The 27,233-nt window shown below is 34.7% G+C and overlaps 2 protein-coding genes and 1 non-coding gene across 3 annotated transcripts; 2 read left to right on the top strand and 1 right to left on the bottom strand.

Moving 5' to 3' along the window:
- Positions 1 to 2,365: 2,365 nt before the first annotated feature.
- Positions 2,366 to 2,473, top strand: LOC118344448. The gene has a single exon (XR_004798235.1). It is a non-coding gene; the product is annotated as a small nucleolar RNA R71 (small nucleolar RNA).
- Positions 2,474 to 6,756: 4,283 nt separating this feature from the next.
- LOC109000466 (seed biotin-containing protein SBP65-like) lies at positions 6,757 to 8,985 on the top strand. The gene is made up of 2 exons (XM_018977334.2): positions 6,757 to 7,879; positions 8,465 to 8,985. Exons 1-2 carry the CDS (start codon positions 6,800 to 6,802, stop codon positions 8,684 to 8,686), a joined length of 1,302 nt encoding a protein of 433 aa, XP_018832879.2. The 5' UTR covers positions 6,757 to 6,799; the 3' UTR covers positions 8,687 to 8,985.
- A 7,553-nt stretch (positions 8,986 to 16,538) lies between these two features.
- On the bottom strand, positions 16,539 to 17,528 carry LOC109000467 (signaling peptide TAXIMIN 1). The gene is made up of 2 exons (XM_018977335.2): positions 17,185 to 17,528; positions 16,539 to 16,843 (listed from the first exon to the last, which is right to left on the bottom strand). Exons 1-2 carry the CDS (start codon positions 17,292 to 17,294, stop codon positions 16,720 to 16,722), a joined length of 234 nt encoding a protein of 77 aa, XP_018832880.1. The 5' UTR covers positions 17,295 to 17,528; the 3' UTR covers positions 16,539 to 16,719.
- Positions 17,529 to 27,233: the final 9,705 nt, after the last annotated feature.

The raw sequence follows: 27,233 nt of genomic DNA, 5'->3' as shown, positions 1-27,233 counted from the left end.
AGAAAAATATACCTGCGTGGTGTGGTCAAGGTTGATAGATCGGATCCACAAGTGGAATATCTTACACTTCCGGAACTTTCCTATCAATTAATACTTTAAGGTGTTGACCATTTATTTTAAAGATCCGACCATTCTTAAGGTCCTCTATTTCTACCGCTCCATTTGCAAAAATATTATTCACTACAAAAGGGCCGGTCCACCTAGACCTAAGTTTTCCTGAGTGCTTATGGAGTCTAGAATTATATAAGAACACTAGGTCATTAAGTTTAAACGTCTTCCTACCAATATTTTTATCATGAGACACTTTCATTTTAGCCTTATAGATTTTAGAGTTCTCGTAAGCATCATTTCTCAACTCCTCTAACTTGATTGACTCAAATTTTCTAAGCTTACCCTCATTCAATTTAGAAGAAATACTAACAGGAGAAGTGTCATTTCGGTCGAGAAATGCATGCTTAGGACCTGGGGGCAGTGGTTTTAATTCCAATTTGGGACTATTCATGCTTGAAGGAATTTGCTTTTCACTTTTTCTAGACAGTTCCTCAAATTTCAATTACAAATATGTGGGTCATAATCCTGAGGTTCATAAAAAATAGTACAAATATTAACAACATCAAATGAATCGTTCATAGTATCAAACTCAGAATTAACAAAAAAATATTCAGTGGAATCATAATCATGAGTTGTGTGAACTCCCTTGTCTATGAGTATGTCAATCATGTATGTTTGGTATCACTCATCATCCTCCTTGAGCTGATTATTGATGTGTAAAATGTTGACCTGCATGGTAATGTTTCAAAAAGATAGTTTCATCAACTCATTCCTGCAGTTTATAAGTGTATTAGCCATAGCAAGGAAATGTCTACCTAATATGAAAGGAATCTTAGAGTCAGAGTCAACAACCGATTGAGTATCCAAAATTAAAAAATCAACAAGGTAGTAAAACTTGTCAATTTGGATCAAAACATCCTCAACTATCCCTCTTGGTTTCTTAACTGAATGGTCAGCCAATTGAAGCACAACAGAAGTAGGCTTAATTTCAGCCAAACCAAGCTGCAAATAAATGGAATAAGGCATCCAATTTACACTAGCTCCTAAATCTAGCAACGCTTGCCCAAACTCATGATTCTCAATATTATATGCAATGGTCGGACAACCAGGATCCTTGTACTTAGATGGAATTCGCTGCTCAATTAGAGTACTAACTTGCTTTGTTAGAAATGTTGTCTTCTTAACATGATGCTTCCTCTTAACTGTACACAAATCTTTGAGAACTTTTGCATAAGTAGGAACTTGTTTAATAACATGCAAAAGAGGAAGATTGATCTTTACTTGCCTGAGGTTCTCCAAGATTTCATTGCTAGAATCTAAAGTTCGCATACCAGATTTTAAAGCTTGAGGAAATAGTACCTTAACTGGTCTCTTGATTACCTCGGCTTCTTTGGGCAACTCAGCACTATCCTTACTTTGTTCCTCTTCAACATCCTCTGAATTATCAGTTGTTGGGATGTGTGAGGACTTACCACTTCGTGTCACAATGGTATTGACCTCCTTCAAATTTCCTTTAACCATATGTTGACCTTGGGATATGGATTGAGCTTGAGAAGGGAACTTGTCACGCTCATTCATACTCAATGAGCTCATCAACTTGGACACTTGGCTCTTTATCTCCTTATTTTCTTCAACTACTTGCGTAATCAAAGATTCAAACTTTTGGTTAGTCTTACCCTGTGCCTCAATAAAAATATGCAAAGTGTCTTCTATAGGACTCGTAGAAGATGAAGGTGCATGATATGGTGCAGGATATGATCTAGAGGGTTGTGCAAGCTGTTAGTTTTCAGACTTCCAGCTAAAATTGGGGTGACTGCACCATCCCAAATTATAGGTATCAGAGAAAGGTGTAAAAGGTTTATTGTACATACCTAAGGCATTACATTGTTCCTCATACATCCCTCTCATCTTAGCAAGTGTAAGACATTCTTAGGGGAGGTGATCTACCCCGCCACACACAAAACATGGTCCAAAAGACTCTGCATGTTTAGCCACGTGTATTGGCTTTAAGTCCTTAGTCTTTAACACATCTAGCTCCCTAGTGAGCATCTCAACATTAGCCTTTAGGCTATCCTCTTCCCTGAGATGGTAAATTCCACCACCATTTAGGTTTCCTGTAGGTCGTGACCTATTTGTACTTTCTGTAGCACTAGGTCCAATCCAAGTGTGAGCTTTTTCAGCAAGCTCATTGAGGTATTCTATGGCCTCATCAGGATCTTTATGTAAGAACTCACAATTATACATCATCTCCACAAATTGGCACTCTCTAGGTGTAAGTATCTCATAAAAATAGTTTACTAAATGCCAATTCTTATACCCATGGTGAGGACACGTACTCAACAACTCCTTAAATCTCTCCCAAGACTGATACAAAGTCTCACTATCCTTTTGTGCAAAAGTGGAAATTTTTCTTTTTAAAGCGTTGGTATTATGTTGAGGAAAATATTTATTAAAGAAGATCTGAGTTATCTCATTCCATGACCTAATAGATCGGGGTCTCAGTGAGTATAGTCAACTCTTAGCTCTATCCTTTAAAGAGAAATGAAAGAACTTAAGTCTTACAACATCATCAGTTACATTTTGACTATGAAAAGTCACAACTACTTCCTCAAACTCTCTAATGTGCACATATGGATTTTCATTTTCCAAGCCATGAAAAGTAGGGAGTAACTGTATCATCCCTGTTTTAAAATCTAGTTGCCGAGTATTAGCTGGAAACATAATGCATGATGGTATGGCTATGCATGTAGGGTGGAGGTAATCATGAAGAGTTTTAATGAGTTGATTCTCGTGTTCACTCATTTTTTCGAGACTAGATAGATTGTCAAATAAATGATTTAAAAATTTTGATTCTGACTCTTTCACAAGCCTACAAGCAAATCTACCCAATGTGTCTCTATATCTGTACATGCAAGATAACAAAATACTAAAAGAATAAAAATACAATAAAAAGAAAGAAGAAAATAATAATAATAATAATACAACAAGCTAAAAGAAGGAACGAAGTTACCGCCTTTACAAACTGTTGAAAAGAAAAATAATTTAGTAATTCTTCTACCGTCTCCCTTGCAACGGCGCCAAAAATTGATTACGCCTAAAAAATAATACGATAGTTGTAGCACAGATTTGGGGTGTCAATTCCACAGAGAGACAAATTAAAAGAATTGTAGAAGGAATAAATAAACTAAAGAAAGAGATTAAATGATTAATGGAGAACAAAGATTAATTTTAAATGCAAATTAAAGTGAAGCAAAGTGACAAACGGAAAAAGTAGTCAAGTTTGACAAACAGTACATCGTCAGGAATCCCTTGCACAAATATGGTATTTTAATCATTCTTAATTCATTAAATAACTCAATTGGGAACTCAATTCCTAATATTCTCAATCAGAAGGTATAGATTTATAAACCAAGATTAAACCAAATGTAACCCTTTGAAAAATCATTCACCACTTTTAAAATATGTAAATTATTATCACTATTGAGAAAATTCAACGACGACAATATACCTGGGAAGCGATATTGCAGCAAAGAATTAAATGAATATAGATAAATAATTGATCTAAACATAATCAAAGAACTAACCCATTCAATAGAAAAGTATGAAGTAATCCATAAACAGAATAAATTCTATGATTATTCGAAGAAAAAAACATCAACAATAAATTGAGAATGATAAAATAAAAGAGTTTTAGTAATTGAAAATCAAATACATAAATTAAAAATATCATCTAATGTGCAAGTTCATCTCTATCCCTACTTGAGAATTTAGTTACCCATTAATATAATGGACAACAAAAATCTCAAGAGAAAAATAGAGTATACGGCGACCATAAAAATTAATTTAAGATATTCCTCCTTCAAATTGAGCCATCTTCCCTCTTCTGAACTCCCAAATTTCGTGCTAATGATATGCTTAAATAGGGTAGGAAAGAAATCCTAATGTCTTCATATTCCTGCACACAAAATCACCTAAATTGTATGACTCAACTTGGCAGCTACGTACACACTTTAGGATTTCGGATATGGAAATGCTTATTAGAAACAACTTTGTATCCCTTTAAAATAGCTTTCCAACCCCTTTAAAATAGCTTTCCAACGCATCAAGAATTGCATCAATTCGATATTTGAACAGAAAGTTATAATTAAAATACTAAAGTGTGTCCATTTTGTCTCCTAGCGCATTTTAGACTCTGATCCGAATTACTCTCAAACCCCATTATTATCCTTATTTGAAGAGTCCTATACTCGTTGAAAGTTCTTAGGTTGTTCCAACATCTTTCCCACTTGAAAATCCTTTAAATTTGAATGGGTTTGGATTTGCTCTTTTATAGACTCTGAAATTAAATATAAAAATCTGCTCAGAAGTATCCCAAAACAAATAGAAACTCAATTCAAGAATACATATTAATTCCAATGATTTCTATTAACATTTTAGTATTTTAGTCCAATAATAGAGTATTTAGAGTGCACTTTCGTACACTCATTAACCCCAGCGGATGATTATTATAGTGCCTTGGTCTCCTTTATAAAGGTTGGTCTAGGAGGTCAAGACAATCCAAAATCTAACTCTAATGAGTTTATGTTCTTTTTGTATTTATAAATTTTAATTTATAATTTTAATTATATTATAATTTTGATCTAAAAAAATATTTTTGAACAAAAAAAAATTATTTTAGACCTAATGTGTTGGTCTAAGCGGGGCGGGCGGATGGGGTGTTTTCTCAGACCTCTCGGCACTGGGGCTGGGGGTGGGAGAAAAAACCCCACCCCCGCATGGTGCAGGGCGAGGTTGCTGGGAAAGGTACCCCCGCCCCGCACCATGGGGTATCAGCCTTACTCTTGCCCCCCATTCTTCATCTCTAGAAGGGTCATAACACTCTGAACCAATCGCTCAGATCAACTCTCTCTCTCTTTGGTATTGTCCAAGTTTCCTATTGTTTTGATGGAGCCAGGTAATGTTGTCATTAGCAGCCCACCTAGGGTTTCATATTGAGCCGTCGAGTAGGGTTTCATGTTCCTTTTGTAAAGCCTCAACTTTTCTTCGATTCTTTCCCACCTTTTGATTCCCAAAATCTTCCTTGGTTGTGGTGGTAAGCCTTTTCCTTCCTGCTAGAATTCTATTATTCTTGGCTTGTTAAGTAATTTGTCTTCGTAGCTATGAAATCTCATATGGGCTAAGGTTGATATGGCTGAATTTTGAGTGTTTGGTTTCTAGGGTTTTTGAAATTTAACGGTGCATAAAGCCACTTGGGTATGTTTGAGTAGTTTGATTTTAGACGTTTTGAATCTGTTGGATTTGGCAATTTTCCACCTGATTATTGTTTAATTCCCGCCAAGTGTGAATCTTGGGCTCAAAGGGTTTAAAGAATTTTTAATAATATATATAATAATAGTTTATAGTTTTTGTAGTTAATTTTGGAATATAGTTTATATATATAATTAATTAATTTAAATATAGATTATCTCAAAATGGTACATTGAAACGATATCGATATCAAAATATTTCATTCTAATGCCTTTGACTGAAATGGCCATCGGACGGTATTCAAAACTTTGATACAAATAGCAGAAAAGAAATGGGGGTAGGTGGATCCCATTAAGTGAATGTTTGGGATTGCGATGGAAAAGGTAGTTTATACTTTTAAGACTTATAGCTTATAATTTAAGTAATAAATTCTACTATTAAAAAGTTATTTATTGTTTGGTAATTATATGTTTAAAACACTTTCAAATATGTTACGTTTATTTGGAAACAAATTAAAAAAGTGTCTTCTGATGCAAAAATTATGATTATTTGAATTTTTAAAAATTATGATCATATTCTTGAAAGTTTGAAAATTGAAATTATCTGATAATTGTATAGGTACTTTCGTCCATTTACTATCTTTTTAAAATTCAAATTACGTCCTACATTATCCGAAAAATCACATTCCTCAAACATATTTTTTAACTTATTTGAGATTAAAAATGTTTTAATATCTAACATCTAAATAACTTAAATGTTTTATTAAAATACTTTTAAGACTATTTAAATACTTTTTAAGATTACTACCTCAACCCCGAACAGGCCCTAAAGCAATTTAAGGACAATCCTAAACAAAATAGTTTATTATTTATTTCGTTCAAAGTGACATTTAATTAATTTTTTATATTTATCATTTAAAACTGAAGTGTGCTATTAATTTTTGAAAAATGATATAATTACAATTTTTTTACAATTTTTATACAACGTTAAATGAGAAAAATTTTTGTTAAAGAAAAATGATGGATATACAATTTTTTTTACAATTTCTTATACAATCATGTTTTAAATGAAGGATATTTTTGTAAAGTAATTTATAAAAATAACATCACTTTATATAAATACCATAAATTTAAAATATGATTATATAAAAAATTGTAAAAAGATTGTACATATATCATTACTTTTTTATAAATTAACTTATAAAAATAATATTACTTTACATAAATACCTTTAATTTCACCTTAATAAAAATTATAAAAAAAAAAATGTAAACTCTTAATTTTTTCATGGTTATCAGCATTTACTGTCCAACTTTTCCACGTGGAAGCTCCCTTCATTCCCACGTGTCATCTCTGCGGACGAGTGCTCCCCAATCCACATGTCACACATCTATAAAATGTACGTGACTCAACGTAGATTCGCAGACTCACCTCCTTAGTTTGCATAAACCCAAACACGTTGCAGCATACCACCCACCGCATCTCCGCCACATGTCTACTCCATGCTAACACCTCCATGCCCACCTCCTCCAAACCGCCACAGCCTCTCTATTTTAACACCCTTCTCTATCCTCATAACTCAGAAACACCAGAATCATAGCACAAAAAACAACATAAAAAGCATACATATGGCTTCCAAGCAAAAGCATAGAGAGAACTCCACAGGCGAGAAAGACAGGGTCCCAACGCTGACCAGCCACTTTGAGTCTTTGGCTGATAAAGTGAAAGATCAGGAGAGAGAGGAGACTGAGAATCAGAGAGAGAAGCATACTGATCAAGCAAGGGGAAAGGGATCCTATGTTGTGGGGAAGTTTGAAAATGTTGAGGAAGATCAGAATGATGCGGGTAAGGCTAAAGCTGAAGGTACTGATATAGGTGAGGGACGAGGAGAAGGCAAAGAGGTTAGCGAGGGTCAAGAGAGAAAAGAACGACCTTCTCTAGAAGATATTTCCAAACTCAGAGCAAAAGCGCAGCAAAACTCGTTAGACACACTACGGGCGGCGGAGGAGAGGTATGAGAAGGCAAAAGAATCCGTAAGCCAGGGACTCGGTGCTGCAACCGAGTATACCAAAGAGAAGGCTGCACAAACAAAGGATACTGTCCTAGATAATGGTCGGGCAGTGAAAGACAGTGCAGGAGAGAAGGGTGCACAAGCAAAGGAGACCGTTACCAGCACAGCTAAGACAGCTGCGGATGACACAGCATCAACGTCAGAGAAAGCTAAGGACTATGCGCTACAGAAGGCAGTGGAAGCTAAAGAAGTGGTTGTGCGTGCAGGGGAGACCACCGTCCATAACGTTGAGGAAAAGGCTGAAGATTTGAAGGATAGGACTGCCGTGGCGGGGTGGACTGTAGCACATTACTCGTGCGAGCAAGCCATGGAGGGAACTAAAGCAGCAGCAAGGGCTGTCAAAGAAACAGCAGAGTATGCAGGACATAAGGCTGCCGAGATTGCATCCAAACCATTGTCTGCTGCCAAGGATGTTGCTGTAGGCACAGGAGAGAGTGCAAAGGAGTATACAGCTAGGAAGAAAGAAGAAACAGAGAGGGAATTGAAGGCTAAGAGATCAGCGGAAAATCAGGTATGCTTGTACAGATGGTAAATATGCTCTATGTTAGATCGCTCTTCATTAAGCTAAATCAAATATCACCATCGATCTACGGTAGCTCACTAATTTAAAGTTGCTTTAAGAGTATAAAATTTCTAAGGACTCGGTTGCGTGAGCTTGTATCAAGTGCATAGCCAGGATTAGAAGAGCATGTAGCAGGGGAAATCTGGGAACTAGTTTAGATGTGCAGCCAAAAATAGGCCAGCGAGGAAGAGTCTTAAACTGATGTTGTACACCCTCCAATGGTATACAGTATAGGCTTGTTACTGCAACTTTGCAAGGTTTTATATATATTAGCCCTTTCAAAATGAGTCATATACTTGTTAGCCAATAATAGATTCAGAAAATGCATTTGGAAGGTTGTGGAAAATTACATTGCAGAGAGGAAATGAAATAGTCCTAGTTCTCATCATGTTTTCCTTCTCCGCGCCTCTGGGATTGATATAAAAGTAATGTTCAACGGGCTATCAAGAAATGGCTTCCCACCATATATATTGGCTCGTACTGAGATGAATGCACGTTATTGTGCAAGCTAATCCGCAACTTGTTGTTCACCAGGGAGACAACATGGAAGATGAATCGAAAGTTCAACAAACAAAAACAGAAGAAGTGGAAGAAGAGGGCAAACCGTCCCAGAGTGTCATGCAAGAAAGCTTTCAGCCAACGCAAGAAAATGGCAGAGGAGGAAACAGGGGTGGGATACTTGGAGCCATTGCAGAAACTATAGCTGAGATTGCTCAGCAGACGAAAGAGCTAATTATTGGGCAGCACAAGACTTAAGGGGGGGGGGGGGCATGAGTCTGGGACCCAAATGCGACGAAAGCAAGAACAACACGAAAACGATGAGGGTAAGCAGTGAAAGCCCAAACAAGTAAAATAAGTCATGGTTCCGGAGATGGTGGTCCCATTTTGTCATATATTGGAAGTCTAATGTGTATTATTGAGTGGGTGAATAAAGTTGGTCCCAACTGTGACTCAGAACCCTGTTTTTGTTTTAGTTGCTTTATGAGGATGTTGTCAAGTGCGTGTCCATTTTGTATTAATACATGAATTGATTCTCTCTTCCACGGAAATCTGTGTTTGACGCTGTTCAAAACTACCGGTTTGAGGTAATAACTCTCCTCAAGTTTACTTCTAAAAAAAAAAAAAAAAAGTAGAAAAAGAGGGGCACTACGTGTGTCCACTGTGCACGTGGCACATACACCGTGTATGTGAACCACCCACCTTGCATGACATGCACGGTGGGTGTGATGGGTGCACCTCACCGTGCACCCATGAAATTCGCAGCGGCAGGATGGCTGCCCACCGTCCCACTTAGGTGAAAGGGTCCCCGTCCGACCACTCCACTAGACGACCTATCTTAGCCAATGGAGGTCCTAAAGCCTAGAAACAAGCCGGACAGACATGTCGACTGACCTTGAGATGATAAAGCCACAACAGTCGCTAGATGAGCGGTCGATGCTTTCTGTCTCTGGCAAGATGGTCCTCGACCAAGGAAGCAGACCTCGCCAACTAGCTTACCACCAAACCCGCGTCGACAGTCTTAGACCTGCACCTCTCGCGATGACCGTGAGTTATTGAGGTGACCATAAACTACCAGCTGCCTCGTCGGCATTTTCTACATCCGGTGAAGGTGGTCCTCATTCAAAATGATGTTCCTCGCCATCGAGCTTTGCCGTAGGAACACGCCGTGTACACTGAGCACCATGCGAGCACTGGGAGCACATTGTGGAGCACCCCGAGGTAAACAACTCGACCACCACCTAGCCTATTGGTGTCTTCTATCATCGGCATGGTTGTTCCTGACCACAGTGACACCCCTCACCGTTAGCTCTCGCCACCATTGTGGTGTTGGCATCAAACAGCTCCTACAACGAGCTTCGACACAGGGCCCCGCTGCCCACCCCTAGATGAAACTGTTAAAATAAGTTTTGATAATAAGGTTAATGAACCTCTATTGCTCAATGAAAGAAGTAATTCTTTCGCGGATCTACTACTTTAGAAAATCTAGTAAGAACTGTTCAAGATCTCAATGATTTTTATAGAAAGTACTGTTAAGCCTAATTTAAAGTTAAAATAAGTTACAAGTAATGTCTCTGAAGTTAGCACTACTTATTTTACGACTAAAAATGTAAATTTATCTAAAAAATATAAAGTTGTTAAAGAAGAAGAAGATACATCTTCAATGTCTTCTACTCCTTCTGATTTTGTTGCTTCTATCATTCCCAACCAGTTACATGTGATTTAATTTCTTTGTATAATGAGTATAGTTCTATTAAAAATAAAGAAAGAAGAAAATGCTATCATGCTACTTTTGATGAAAAATAAAATTACGTGTTAAAAAGAAATGTAAAGAAAAAATGCATGAAATGTAAAAGCATATATTATTTTTTGATTTTGTTAAAAACTATTATGTTTCAAAAAATGTTTCTAAGAATAGTTTAAATATGGTAAAAAAATGAAAATGTTGTTACTAAAAACAAATATGCTGTTCGGTCAAGCCATCCACCTCTTTAAACAGTTATTATTAACCATCAAGGAGTAGAGGTTTAGGCTTCTCCTTTAAAAATTCATGTGGTTGATCCTAATGTTTCTCCGATTTTTTTCCTATAGCTCCAAGATTCTTGTATGATTTCTTTATATTATTTATTTTCTATGATGTGACCTCTCCAAAATTATAAGTAAAGTTACGATAAATAATAAACATATTAATATGGATCTTAAAGTGCTTTTATTATATAATATTAGACTTCTTAACATCAAATTCAAAACGAAATAAATAAAAGAAAAATTATTTAAGTTTGATGATCTATATGAAAAGTAATTGAGATATTTTATCCTCTAAATTTTATTGAGCAAGAAAAAATTTATTTAAGATCTCAATTATAGCATTACATGCTTAATGACATGGAATATCTAGATATTACCTTAAATTTTATAAACTAGCTTACATACTAGAATGAAAGATGAGCTTATAAAAATCAGTTTCTATAAACAAATAAATTCTAAATATTTCATTACAAAAATAATAATGGATGAGTTTTTATTCCATGAAATAATTTCATCAGAAATTTAAAACAGATGTTAAGTTGTGCTTTTAGAATTTTATTTTTATATGTATATAACAAATTGTCAAGATCCGATTTTTATATTTAATCATATTTTTATGATTTTTGTAAAATTAAGATTAGGACTTATCTCTTTTCATTTTATATAAATGTCTCACACATTAGAAAAATTGGAGTAGAAAAATTTCTGGTATCGCAGTGGGTGGTCAAGAGATCATCTTAGATGGTGGTTGCCACGTTTGAGAGGGGTTATTTCTCTTGATGTGTGATCTAATATGAAATATGACCTGAAGTCCAATACAATAGTTTTTTTGTTTTTTGAAGTTGTTAGAGCATTGCCATCCAGTTCTCTATACCTGTGTTTTCTCCAAAATTTAAGGTTTGCATTTGGGAAAAAACTCCAAATACAACCTCCATCCTCAACTCTCGCGTTCGTTTCTCTTGTGCCCTACTTCCTGCAACGTTGCAGTCGCTTTCCCATCTGGCAGCCCCTCCGATCGTCTTCTCCAATAAGTGTCTCCACCTCCAACACACATCACCCACACACACACACACACACACTCTCTCTCTCTCTCTCTCTCTCTCTCTCTCTCTCTCTATCCCTCTCTCTCTCTCTCATGGGATTGCTCTGGATCTCTTTTCTTCGTATCCCCATCTGGCAGCCCCTCCGATTTTATTATACATTATTGTTATTTTCTTGTTTACCATTCAATATTACACAATATTGCTATTTTCTTGTTTACCATTCGATATTCTAACAACGATATTGGGTCTCGTTCACCATTGGGTCTTTGATTTGATTGTCCTTTGGTCACCACTACTCATGTCCTTTCCATTGTCTATGATTTTCAAGCAAAAAGCTCTCAATTGTTGGTTGTGATTTTGGCTGTAATTTTGGTAGTATTTTTGCTATGATTTTAGTTGTGATTGGAGTTGTTGGTTGGCTATGATGACCATTATTATGGCTATGATTGGAGCTGTGATTGTCATCTTGGCTTCATAGAGCTTCTATGCTCGTTTTTTGGGGGCTTTGACAGATTGTCACGACTCTTTCATTTCCATAGTGTAGCATGATGTGATTTCAATTGTAGAGATTCTGTGAGTTCCATTATCTCTTATTTGCATTACAACTCTCAGTTGTTGGTTGGTTGTGATGACCATTATTTGTGGTTGTCATTGGGTCTGTGATTACCATCTTGGCTTCATAGAGCTTTCTATGCTCGTGTTATAAGGCTTTAACAGAAAACCATGATTATTTCATTTTCATCGTATTGATTCTATGATTTTCATAGAAATTTAATTTCCATTACTACTTTCGGTTGTTGGTTGGCTGCAAGTACCGTTATTTCTGACTGTGATTGGGGCTTATGAATCCTCTCTTGGCTTCATAGAGCTTCTATGCTCCTGTTTTAGGGCTTTGCCATATTTCTATGACTATGATTTCCATTGTACAGATTCTGTGATATCCACTATCTTTGATTTCCAAGGGGTTGTGATTGGTACTTTGTGTAATGTACAGATTCTATGTTTGGGGTTTGATTGGGGTTGTATATGTAAGTGCAGGGGTTGTGATGATGATAGAATTGTTGAGTTTGCAAGTGTAAAATCAGCAACTTTAGTGAATGCTCATCGATCGGTATGGCAGAGAAACCCAGATGACCATCTTTAATATGAAATTCTCGTAAAGGCAATTGAGATTTGTAGCCATCCTATCTTATGCCCTTTGCTATGCTTGAAATTGCATCATTCTGAGCCTCCATGATATGTAAATATAACCTGTTTTATACTTTGATTTTGTGCTTTCTTAGCTTAATTGGTTAGGTGTGCATGGGGCTTGGCCCTTGTTGGTTGATGGGGTAGCCCCACCCACAAGTGTTGTAGCCCCATCATTGATTTTGGCTGCAACTTTATGTTTTTTTCATTTTACTTGGTTGGAGAGCCGGATATGAATGCTCTTAATTGATAGGGTGGGGAAGAAAATTTGATTTTTGACATGTTTTGCCTTCTGTTTTGTGACATGTTTTGTGTTGTTGAGATGTTGAGTGGGTGTGCAAGGGGGCTTGACCCTTGTTGGTTGATACGGCAGCCTCAACCCTTGTTGCAGCTATAAGTTATCGCTCATTCCTCTATGTCACAATTCTTTTCCTGAGCCGATTTGCATAATACTTTCACCATTGACCATTGAGTGTCTAACTTGTCTAAATTCCTTTATTTTCTACGATTGTATCGAGTGCATGCAATCAATGCTCTCTAATATCCCGAGAAATCCACATTGTTCACCAATAAAGAGCAATTGAACAATATTATTGGCATTTGGAGATCTAAAATATTCATTGAAAAAAATATTTACGATGGCAGCCATAAATTTTCTCAAGCTCTCCATTGCAATGCTTTCTCCAATCCGTATGTATCCATCCATTAAATTGGCAGTTACTCGGTACACAAGAATTCTAAGTGCAACACTTATCTTTTCCAGGGAAGATAGACCAAGTTTTCGAGCATTATCTCTTATTTGGATGGAGTAAGGCTCATAAGTTTCTACCTCATGCTGAATACAAAGATAAAGTTCACGATCTATACAAAATCTCATTCGAAATAGATTCGAGGGATATATTAGTGATTCTGAAAAATAGTCACGAATAACTGCTCATGCCCTTCTAAATGATCATTCCTAATATACTTACAACATTGACGAGTAAGACCATGATGAGATGTTGATCCTCCATCTTCATTAAGAGCTATCTCCAACTCATCTGTAGAGTCTAAGTGAAGCATCAATTTGAGAAAGAAAGAATGAGCCATCTAAGAAGCGAGTAAAGAATGAGACTAGAATGGGAATTTTCTGTTAATCTGAAATGAAACTTAGGTTGCTCTAGATGTCAATGAAAGAGCAAGTGCTTTTATGTATACACCAAAATATTACCATTTGAAAATATGTCCGTTAGGAAAAGAACAAAAAATATTACCATTAGACAAATGATAAAAATCATAACAGATTATAATTTAACCGTTACAAAATAATATCTAAAAATTTGAGAGTACTGACAAAAAATACATTTTTAAGGATGTGTTAAAAATATTTGCTTGAGAGTAACAGTTCAAAACACAAGAAAAGAAAAAAAAAAAAAAGTAGTTAAGATTTTAAAGGTAAGTGAGAGAAAAAATATAATAAATAAATAATAGATAAATTTTATTTTAATAGAATAGAAAAACAAGCAATATGACGAAGGAAGTAAAATTTAAGGGGAAAAAAATAGAAAAAGATAATTTGTTACTAAAATTTAAGAAAATTCTTAGAGCCGGACGTGGATACTTCTTATATAGGACGTCTTTGAAAAAGAGCATTTTTTTTTTCTATTATTTTTCTTTCTAGACAAGGTGGCACATTTTTTTTCTATTATTTTTCTTGCCATACTTTTTTAGAACCCTTAGGTGGCATTTGTTTTGATCAATACTACACAACTTTTCATCCTTCACACTTCATATTTTTAAAAAAATTTTAAAAATTTTTAATATTTTTTTAAATTTATTCTTTTTAAACTAATTTAATTTTTCTATTCATTATTCATATATTAAATATTTGATAAAAGAAAAAAATAATAAAAATTAAAAAGAATGTGGTATATAAAGATCATGTGAATAGTAAAAAATTGTACAGATTTTTTGATAATAATAATAAAAAAGAAATAATCAAACTTTTATTTAGGCAAATCCTAATCGCATATTAATGAGCACTTGTACAGTTCAATTGACTGCCGGTAGACAACAATAATGTTTGAGCACTAACCTTACGTAAAACAAGGCCATCACACCTAATATTGAAAAGACAATCTCTTCACCCCTATTCCTCCTCGCACAGCTTTTCCCACTAAGCTACCTAAAACTTTAGATTGAACGAAAGGGGGTGGCTCCCACCCCCCTATTCCTCCTTCCCCTTTCCCTTTTCGTCTATCTATGTTTATCTCTGTGTAGTATTTGTTTTAGTTTTAGTTTTATTTTTTTGTTTTTCAGGCCGAATAAGGGAGGATCGTCGTTCGGGTTTTTGCAGCCGTCTACCGCCTACACGCGCCTCACCGGGATGAAGCCCAGTCGTCGATCTTCAAGCTCACCAAATATGGCGTTCATCGGAGTGGAGCGTAGACCGCACGCGCGGGACGAAGCTCTGGATCTCGTCAACGCATGCCCACCACGCGCCACCGCGGAACCCTTTGCCGATGCCACGCTCGGCTTCTCTGGACTCCTTAACTCCAGGGCTTTCAAGATCGACCGTCGGTTTCCCTCCCCGAGTGACTAGCACCCTCGACGCGTCACTGCCGACGCATCGTGCACTGTTCATTCGCTGTGGTCTTCTGTTTCTTTATTCTATTCCAGTATTTTGTTGCGTTTTGTTTTGTGTTCTTGTGTTCTTTTGTTGACCCAAGTGAGGTGTGGTGCCTTTGGATTGTACACAATCTGGGGCAAGAGCTATTCGAGAGTGGGGGGCGATGTCATGGCCGATGATATCGTACGACCAGTCCTCGCGTAGGTGCTACCTGCGTAGTGGAGGCTGTTGTGTCCGTACGTGAACTGGGTACTCGTGCCGTTAGGTCTCGAAATGCCGATACTTGCGGTGGGCGTGTCGTTCGGGTCACACCGAGACTTGTGGTTTTGTAATTTAGTTTGTTTAGTTAATAGTTTTTTAGTTATTAATGTGTTTTATTTGGTTTTTGTTATTTTAGGTTTTAATAAAATAGAAATAGACTATTGGATTTAGTGTCTATAGCAGTGTCCCGTACTTTTTCTTCTTAGGAGGATAGAGGGGCCGTCAAGTTCTATTTACAGGACGCTTTCTCCGTTAGGAGAAAGTTTATTGAGAAGTTAAGACAATGTCCGCTATAAAGAAATTTATGTGTGGAGAAGCTCAAGAGCTTATGCGTAGTTAGCTTATACTCTGAATTTATCCATGTATTGATAAGTCACATTTGTAACTTCGGTTCATTAATAAAATGAGACTATTTCATCAAAAAAAAAAAAAAGACCATCACACCTAATATTGAAAAGATAAATGATAATTATCTAAATATGTAAATATTATATAATTATTTTAAAAAATAATAAAAAAAAGTTTACATAAAAAAAAATTAATTTTTTATTAATAAATTAATTTTTTTAAATAACTAAACAACACTTAAACATTTTATAACTACGTTCCATTACTTAGTTGAAAATAAGAGAGAGAGAGGGGTAAAGAACTAATTTAATTTAATTTAATTTAATTTAATTTAACCCAAGTCAAACCCACCTGCAACATGTTACACGTTATAGTTGGGGCCTACTAATTGTAAAGCGTACCTGTGATATTAGAATTAGAGAGACCTTATTTGGTTAAGATGTTGACTGGGCAGGATGTAATTACACTGAAATCTGGATGCATCTACATAGAAGCCGACAATTTTTTTTTCCCTTGTAGTGGCAGAAAAATTCCAAGGACGACTTAAAAAGTTTTTGGTCAAAAGCTTCAGAAAAAGCTTATTTTTTTTGGCTGCTGAGTTCATTTTGCCGCATGCCATTGCACAAAACTTTGCTTGGTAAAAATAAAAGAAAATAATATATATGTAATTGACTCCTAGTTTCAAGAACTCAGAATAAGCATCAGCGTCCCAACATTTCAAATAAAACCAACAATCATCACTGGCCATAAAACAACTACAAGCTAATGAATATCAAACCCAGCAGCACTTCAAACTGTTTTTGAAGAGACTCAAGCTAACAGGGAATCTGAGAAGTAAACCACTCCATTACATGAATCGGAGCCTTGATCAACTCCAAAGCCAGCTCCACTAACACAGTAACGCAGAAACAGCATGGGCAGATGCAGCTCAGCAATAATCTACCCAGAAAATTTTCCAATTAGATCTATGTCAAAACTGTGAAATCAATGGTACCCAGAAAAATATAACTGAATTAAAAATCACAGAAAAGTTAATGAACTTCCAATACCCATAAGTCCAAATTACATGAAATCAAATCATTTGCCCAGAAGATCAAACTGCAAGTGCGTAACAAAAAATTCCAAGTTTTTTATACCGATCAGACAAAATTACATGAGATCGAATCATTTTTTTTAAAAAAGTTTATATACAAGTAAGACCAAATTGAACGGAGATCAAACTTCATTTTATGCCCAAAGATTAAATTCAATGGAAATACTGGAGGGGAAAAGGATTCTACCCGACGATCCAGACGACGATGCCGACTATGGAGATGAGGAGGGAAAGAAAAGCAAAAGGAAGGCCAAGAAGAAAACCCAACGGCCTGCAATCTCCATCTGCACTGCACATTTTGTTTCACTTACCTTTTCTAGATCTTTGAGTTCTTCACTTTCCTGCTGCTTCTTGAATCTTCCCCCTTCAGGCTATAAGAGTGACAGAGAGATAGATGCAGAACTCGGTGATCAGCGATGATCTTATCTGTTTTCTTTTTCTTTCTATACTTGTCCGTCTTGGTGTGATTGCGATTTGCGAGCACTAATTTTATTTTGAGGACAGAAACGACAACCTTGTTGCCTGTTGGTTTTTACTTGACGCAATAAAGTGATGACTTTTGGAAAGAGAGATGATTCTTGCGAGTTTCAACTTTTTATTTATAATTTATTATTTAATGTTATATTATAAAATAAAAAAATTCTATTCCTAAGCCTCATAAGTCACACATCATTCTTTTTATAATTTTTTTAATTTTATTCTCTTATCAAATATGTGGTATATGAATTATGAATAGAATAATTCAATTATTTTAAGAATAATAAAACTAAAAAAAAACTTTAAAAAAATTAAAAAAAAATTAAAAAAATTATAGTGTGTGGTGTATGGGCTTATGAATAGCAATGCTCTATAAAATAATATAAAGATAAAAAAAATCACGAATAGAGTACGTTTGGATAGTGAGAATATTTGAGAATTGTTGAGTATATTTGTGAATAATTATGAGTAGAGATTGAAGTGAGTTTGTGAGTCTCATTGAAAGTATTTTGAATTGTTTGGACGTGTGAAGTATGTTGAGTTGTTGACTTTTAGATAGGTAGTTAAAAAAAGTGTCGGTCCTATAAATATTATAGTGATTTTATTTTTAGTAATAAATATTATAGTGATTTTATTATAGTGATTTTTTAATATTAGTAAATATTATAGTGATTTTATTTTATTTTTATATATAATAATGATAAATATTATAATGATTTTATTTTTAATTTATATATAATAATGATAAATATTATAATGATTTTATTTTCATATATATAATAGTGATAAATATTATAGTAATGTTATTTTTTATTTATATATTATAGTAATTTTATATTTTTATTTTTATATAATAGTGATAAATATTATAGTAATTTTATTTTTATTTATATATAATAGTGATAAATATTATAGTGATTTTATTTTTATTTATATATAATAGTGATAAATATTATAGTGATAAATATTATAGTGATTTTATTTTTATTTATATATAATAGTGATAAATATTATAGTGATTTTATTTTTTATTTATATATAATAGTGATAAATATTATAGTGATTTCATTTTTTATTTTTATTTAATAGTGATAAATATTATTGATTTTATTTTCTATTTATATATAATAGTGATAAATATTATAGTAATTTTATTTTTTTATTTATATATAATAGTAATAAATATTATAAAATGTTTGTGAATAGTTATATCACAATTAACATGTGATAAAATGTGATATGAACATGTGAGAATGTAATCTCTTAAACCTACAATTAATTTGATGACTTATCCAAAAAAGCCTAAATCGAGCCAATAAAAAATTTAGACCCGTTGAGGAACTCGTTACAAGAACTTAAATTAAATGAAAATCTAAATCCGTTGAAAAACCTGTCTCAAGAACCTGAATTATAAGTAAGAACGCTACAAAGGTCATAATTTGCTTTTGATATGTTCAAAATTTCATTCAAGAACAAGATGAGATAAGCTCAACTTATAATAATTTCATAAACTGATTAAAATGAGATTACAAAGAGTATTTAAAGCAAAACCTAATTAAAACTCTAGTCAAAATAAATCTCCATTTTTCAAAAATGTCCCTGAGTGAATAATGTCACATCTACAGTAAGGCTACAGTACTAGGTTAGTAACTTCTTGAAACCCTAGTTCAACAAAATAATAACTTTCCCAACATGTCCTTGAATAGGTGCCCCTTAAGTCATTCTCATAATAAATTCAATTATTCTAAACTAATAAAATAAGTCATTTAAATGAATTAAACAAGTTGAAAACCTTCAAGTGTTCAAAGTCTTTAAATCATGTTGTTGTCTTCTTCTATAACTTGTATGAAATGAATTAAAACTAGATTTTCATCCTTCGAGCCCATCTTGAATGTTAGGCTCTTGCTAGACATGTCTCAAGTGGATTGTACCAATCTTTGCATTACCTCCTTGATCTTCTTGGCTCTTGACCTTGTAATTGGTCCATCTGAAACTTGCAAAAGATCTTTAAGACTAGATCCATCTTGGTACCTATCATTCACTCTCTCCTCAAAATGATTCGACCTCGAATCTCCACCTGCATCAAAGAGAAAAAGGTGACTAACATTGAAAATAGCATAAACTTGATACTTACCTGGAAGATCCACTTGATATGCATTATCATTAATTTGTTCAAGAATTTGGAAAAGTTCATCCAAGCTACTCCTGTCATCAACAAGTAAAGGCATTATTAAATTTAAATGAGTAAATGGATTAAGTCTATAAACAATTTCAAAATGTGAAAATTTAGTAGTAGCACGAACGCTCCAATTATATGTAAAATCAATGAATGACAAATAATACTCCTACAAATATTCATGAAACACATATAAAGTCTTCCTTACACCAAAATTACCACTCCAATTATATGCAAACTCAATGAAAGATAAATGATATTCCTATAAACGTTCATGCAACAAGTCAATAAATGGCAAATGAAACTCCCACAAATGTTCATGCAACACATCTAAAATCTTCTTTACACCAAAATGACCACTCCAATTATATGCAAACTTAATTAAAGACAAATAATATTCCTGCAAACGTTCATGCAACAAGTCAATGAATGACAAATGATACTTCACAAATGTTCATGTAGCATGTCTAAAATCTTCTTTACACTAAAATGGTCATTCCAATTATATGCAAATTCAATGAAAGGCAAATGATACTCCCATGCAACAATTCAATGAATGGCAAATGATACTCCCACAAACGTTCATGCAACAAGTCTAAAATCTTTTTTACACCAAAATGATCCATCAAACCAAATACATGTATAAGGAATTCTCGCATAAGACTAGTAAGCTCACAAAGTCTATTCTCTTTAAAAAAAATACCAATCTAGTCTATAGAAATGACCAAACGATGCTTTCTCACGTACTCTATACACACTAGCCAAGTCATGATCATTAACATACAATTTCTTATCATATTTAAGTCTCAATAACTTTTCATCTAAAATGATAACGAGGACATACATTCTTGTTAAAGCAACAACTATAAAAAATTTTCATACCTTGTGTGTACTTGATTACATGAGGAAATGTCTCAATGAATTGCACCAACTTGGCATGCATTCTATTCAACTTACCTTGTCCATTCAAGTGTGTCAATGACTCATGTTCTTTAAATAAAAGTTGGGTAGGAATTGTTGCACTTGGCACAAAATCAATGTAATCCTCTATCTCTCTAACAGGTGGCAATCCACTAAACACTACGCTAGAAATTATGACCTCATATCCCTACAACAAAAAAACAACAAAAAAATAATACTAAGGCAAAAAGTCGTTAAATTCGTTACTATAAAAAACTTGCCTTAACATAAAAACTTACTTTTGTTTTTCTGTTTCTTTCTGCAATCTCTCTTTTTTTTTCCTCTCGTGGCTCCACTTTTTTTTCTTGACTCTCAGCCACCTCTCTATTTTCTTTTTCACTTTCTCTTTCTCTTGATGTTTCGGCCTCATTCTTTTTTTTCCTCTCACTCTCTTCTTCCTTTTTACTCTCATTTTTTCTTTCTCTCCTATTTTTTTGAACTCTCGGCATCACAATTGTTTTTCAACTCATTCTCTATTTTTCTTGAGATTTCAGCCTCAGCTTCATCGTTTTTCTCTCTCATTTTCGGTCTCACTATTTATTTTTTTCTCAATCTCATCCTCACTTTTACTCTATCTTTTTTTTTTTATCAATATCACTTTTTAGCTCTGGTTGGCCCTCATGGATCTGTGTTGGAGTTAAATGAGAAAGTTTGATTATTTTTCCATCATTTTCAAAACTGTAAATGTTCCTTAACCAATTATGGATCATTTTCCTATCATATTGCCACAGCCTCCCCAACAAAATATGACCAGCATGCATTGGTACTACATCACAAAGCACTCATCCTGGTATTTTTCAATTGAAAAAGAAACTAAAACTTGCTTATTTACCCTAACCTCCCCACAATCATTCAACACTGCAATTTGTAAGGTCTAGGGTGTTTCAAGGTAGGTAAACTCAATTTCTCAACTAAATAGTACTAGCCAAATTAATACAACTCCTCCCATCAATGATCATACTACATACTTTGTTGTTGACGTGGCATCTATTATGAAAAATATTCTCCCTCTATTGCTCTGCATCATCCATCTTAATGTGTGTATTGAGAACACGTCTGGCAACAAGAGACTCACCTGTCACGGTGTATTCTATTACATCATTATCACTAGCATCAACCAACTCGGGCATCTCATTACTATCATTCTCACTCTCAGTCATCACCTCCTATTTGTCACGCATAATCATCACCCGCTTGTTTGGACATTGAGAAGCAATGTGCCCTGAACCCAAACACTTAAAACATTTAATATTTTTATTCCTTGAATGTTGGATTTCTACCTTGAGTTTGTTCTTGCTAGTTCCCTCATATTTTTCCTTAGGTGGTTCAGTCTTTCCCTTTGTTACAGCATAATCATTCTTATCCCACTTTGGTTTCCAATGAGTGCTAGAAACCGAAATGTACTTTGCTGTCCCCTTTCCTTGCCACTCTACCTTCATAGCCATGTGCACCATATCCTCGATCTCCACATAATGCTGCAATTCAACTACATTGCCTATTTACCTATTCAACCCATTCAAAAATCTAGTCATGGTAGCCTCCTGGTCCTTCTTTATATTAGCCCGAATCATCGCCATCTGCATCTCCTTATAGTAATCCTCCATACTCCTAGACCTTGTGTAAGATTTTGTAATTTCTAGTAAAGGTCTCTATAGTAATGGCTAAGTACAAATCTCCGCCTCATGAGAGCTTTTAACTCTCCACATATCTCTACAGGCCTCTCATAATTCCTCCTCCTATTGGTCACTAATTGATCCCACCAAATAATAGCATAATCAGTGAACTCAGTTACCGCCAACTTCACTTTCTTCTCTTTTGAATAACTATGACAATCAAAGATCAACTCTATATTTTTCTCTCACTCTAAATAAGCTTCAGAGTCACTTCTATCTTGGAAAGATGGTATTTTTATTTTGCTGCTTCCAAGGTTCCTATCTACTCCATCTTGACCCCCTGGGTTTCCCCTAAGTTCTCTTTCATGCCTAATTCCTCTATGTCTGCTCATTCCACACATCCCAACTTCCAATGTTATATCTTCCTCATCATCACCATATTCTCTTCATTCTCATACCGATTTTCAACACTAGACTCACGTTGCTGCCTATCTCTCCTGATGAGTGAGCGAGAGTGCACTATAAATACTATATTATTGGACTAAAATGCTAAAATGTGAATAGAAATCATAGCAATTAATATGTATTCTTAAATTAAGTTTCTATTTACTTTGGAATACTCCTGAGCGGATTTTTATGTTTAATTTCAATATTTATAAAGAGCAAGTCCAAACCTAGTCAAATTCAAAGGACTTTCAAGTGGGCAAGACGTTGGAACAACTTAAGAACTTTCAACTCTTCAAATAAGGATAATGATGAGATTTGAGAGTAATTCGGATCAAGAGGAAAAGTCAATCCAAAATTTGGTAGAAGACAGCCTGTATATACTTTAATATTTTGATCATAAATATCCATTTAAATATCGGATTGATACGATTCTTGATGCGTTAGAAATTGATCTTAAAGGGCTACAAAGTTATCTCTAATAAGGATTTCTAAATTCGAACTCCTGAAGCACGTACGTGCCTGCCAAGATGAGTCCTACAATTTAGACAAGTTTTTATGTGGGAATATGAAGAAATTAGGGCTTCTTTCCTACCCTATATAAGTATGTTATTAGCATGAATTAAGAGTTTTTTAGGGAGGATGATGGCTCAGTACTGAAGAACGAAGAGACGAAATTAATTTCCATGGCCACCATTTGCTTCATTTTTCTCTTGAGATTTTTATTATCCATTATATTTATGGGTAATTAAATTCTCAATTAGGGTTAGGGATGAATTTATACATTAGATGATATTTTTAATTTATGTATTTGGCTTTCAATTACTAAAACTCTTTTGTTTTATCATTCTCAATTTATTGTAGATGTTTTCTTCTCTAAATAATCATAGCATTGATTATGTTTATAGATTCAATCATGATTTTTCTATTGAGTGGATTAGTTCTTTGATTATGTTTGGATAAATTATTTATCTATATTGATTTAATGCTTTGCTGCAATATTGCTCTCTGAGTATATTGTCCTCATTGGATTTTCTCAATAATGATAATAATTTACATATTTTAAAAGTGGTGAATGATTTTTCAAGAGTTACATTTTGTTGAATTTTGGTTTATAAATCTATACATTCCGATTGGGAATATTGAGAATTGAGCTCCCAATTGAATTATTCAATGAATTAAGAATAAGTAAAATACCAGATTTGTGGAAGAGATTCTCGACACTTTTCTGTTGGTCAAATTTGAGTACTTTTTCCGTTAGTCACTTTGCTTCACTTTAATTTGCATTTAAAATTAATGTTTGTTCTTCATTAATCATTTAATATTTTTATTTAGTTTCTTTGTACCGTCTGCTATTCCTTTAATTTGTCTCTCTGTGGAATCGACATCCCAAAGCTGTGCGACAACTACCGCATATTCAAAGCTCAGTCAACAAATTTCTTTCTTTCTCCTTGTTGTAACTATGTAGCAACATTTGAATATGCTACATTTTCATTTCTTTTTCTTTTTCTTTTTTTTAGAATTTTTTTTTCTTTCATTTCCTTTTTCTTTCTCTAATTTAATCACAAACAACAATATTCAATTGTGAAAATCAAGAAATTAAATTTAAACACACAAGAATTGACAAAAAGCCAAAGAATTTCGGCAACATACTTTTTGTTTTTTTTGTTTTTTTCTCTCTAATTCAATCACAAACATCAATATTCAATTATGAAAATCAAGAAATAGAATTCAAACATACAAGAATTGAAAATGAAGTAGAAAAGAATCAATAGAACAACACTCCAAGCAATTGAAAAACTTAGTGATGCAAGAAATCTTAGAATTTTGAGACCCTAGGTGATGCAAATTTCAGCCAAACCAAAAAATCCTAAGAATTTCAGCGGCCTACTTTTTGTTTTTTTTTCCCTCTCTCTCTGTCTCTTTTTACAACCCTAGAACAATGAAGTTCTAGAATTAAATTTAAAAATGCAAGAATTAAAAGATAGAATCAGACCTGATTGGAAATTGAGCTTTGAATACTAAATGATATGAACATGTGAGAATTGAATCTCTTAAACCCACAATCAATTTGAAAACTCATCCAAGAAAACCAAAATCAAGCTAATGGAAAATTTAGACCCGTTGAGGAACTCGTTTCAAGAACCTAAATTATATCAAAATCTAAACTGGTTGAGGAACCTGTCTTAAGAACCTAAATTATAAGGAAGAACGCCACAAAAGTTGTGATTTGCCTTTGATAAGTTTAAAAGTTCATTCAAGAACAAGAGGAGATAAACTCAACTCACAATGAATAAATTCATCAAATTTCATAAACCAATTAAAAAGGGGCTACAAAGTATATTTAAAGCAAAACCTAATAAAACACTAGTCAAAATAAATTTCTATCTTCCAAAAAGGCCTCTGAGTGAATAGTGTCGCGTCTACAGTAAGGCTACAATACTCAGCTACAGTAATTTCTTGAAATCCTAGTTTAACAAAATAATAGCTTTTCTAACATACCCTTAAATAGGCGTCCCCCTTAAGTCATTCTCATAATAAACCAATTTATTATAAACTAATAAAATAAGACCTTTAAATAAATTAAACAAGTTGAAAGCCTTCAAGTGCCAAAAACCTTTAAGTCATGTTGTTGCCCTCTTCCATTGCTTGTATCAAATGAATCAAATGTAGATTTTCAACCTTCAAGCCCATCTTGAATGTTGGGCTCTTGCTAGACTCCTCCCAAGTGGATTGTACCAATTCTTGTATTGTCCTCTTGATCTTCTTGGTTTTTGACCATGTAATTGGCCTATCTAAAACTTGTAAAGGATCTTTAAGATTAGGTTCATCTTGGTGCTCATCACATTGTTTGTTGCTTTCACTACCATATGAGAGTCTCTGTAACGCCTGTCCTTGTGGTAGGACTTTTTCTAAAATATTTTTATAAAAAGGACGACGGGAATTACCGTCTTGTTTAAAACTTTTCACTTGCATCCCCAGGGTGCGAGACTCTACGCTTATAAATAAAATGTGCTTTGATCATAAAAGAGGATTACAGCGGAAAACATAAGTCTTATAATAAAAAGGCCTCGTACGTTTAAAACTCGTGCCTAGACTTCCGTGCTCTTCCCTATGGGCCGTGTCCGTCCTGATCGTGCAGTTCCTGTGAGGGGGAGGGACATGCATAAAAACTAAAATGAGTCGAAGACTCGTAAGCATTACTTCATACGGTTAAAATATAACAACATAGGTTTTCATTCATGCATTCATCATTCGTACATACTATTACGTGCGTGCCTACGTGTCGTGTGTGCGTTCGTTTGAAAACGTCACTGGACGGGGCTTTTCTTTTAAAAGGGCTTTCCTCTATTTAAAACGTGTCCCCCGTCACTGCCTTCATTTCTTCAAGAGTCGGTGTACGGGGTTTTACTTTAAAAAGGGCTTTCTCGTCGTAAAACGTTTCCCCCGTTAGTGCCTTCATTTCTTAAAGAGCCCGTGCTCTTGTGCTCTTGTGCATACATGTGCATTCGTGCGTTCGTGCGTGCGTGCATACATCCATTCTTTCTTATCGCTTTCATAGGCCAGTACACACAATTACGCCCCGTGTGTTTGGGGTTAGCGGTCTTCCTTTGGACCCGGATTCCGCCCGTGGCCACGGGTTGGGAACCCCTTTTCATAGGGGGCAGCACTGGGTGCACTTCCAGCGCTACTTACCCGGCATTGCAATCTGCCCATTCATCGGTACCCTTTCATTCATGTCATGTGGCCGTTACGTGTCTTCATACATTCATGCTTTCATTTCTTTCTTTCTTTCTTTTCATTCGTTCGTTCATGTCAGCTGGAATGAGCTGAAGCTTTCATTCAGTTCGTTCTTTCATTTAACAGTCCTTTCTTTTTGTGAGAAAATATCGTTTGGGGCGTAAGCCCGAAAATGGTCTTTCTGTTTTCTTTTTCAATTTCATTTCAGCTCTATCCTCTTTTTAACAAAGAACATACATGGGCTTAAGCGTCAGCTTCCGTGGCATCCTATAAGTGTCACCTTGAACGTCGTCAATCATGGCATCCGCGAGTATCACCTCGTGGTGCACATGAGAGCGTCGGTTTCGTAGGATTCACAAAAGCATCTGCTTTCATGCCTTTCATGCATCTTCATCAGTTTATGAATTTTTCTTAGAAAATACATACAATAGATACAGCGTATAGTCATCCATTCACATGCGTACAATTAATACTTTGGGGTGCGTAAAAAGGGGCTGCCAATGAGGGGCCGTACATACTTATGCTTTTGAACATTTAGCATTTTCTTTCTTAAAACGTCTTTAGTCTTTTTGTGAGCATTTTAAAGGAAAAGCGTTTCTTGTATCTTTGATAACTCTAAAAGAGTATGAACGTAACACTTACCTGGACTCCATGCTACTTGCATGTCATTCAGTCCATTCACATGCTTGTCAGATGGCAACCTACATGCATACACATAACCTTAGCATCATCCTCTATCTAATGCATAAGTAACTTAAACTATAAATAGAACTACGCTATACTTAGAACACTCTCCTTCTATCCCGTGCACTTACGTGCCCTTCA

Source organism: Juglans regia, chromosome 1, assembly GCF_001411555.2.
Source record: "Juglans regia cultivar Chandler chromosome 1, Walnut 2.0, whole genome shotgun sequence".
NCBI classification, from domain to species: domain Eukaryota; kingdom Viridiplantae; phylum Streptophyta; class Magnoliopsida; order Fagales; family Juglandaceae; genus Juglans; species Juglans regia.
This window is presented reverse-complemented; position numbering and strand designations above follow the sequence as displayed.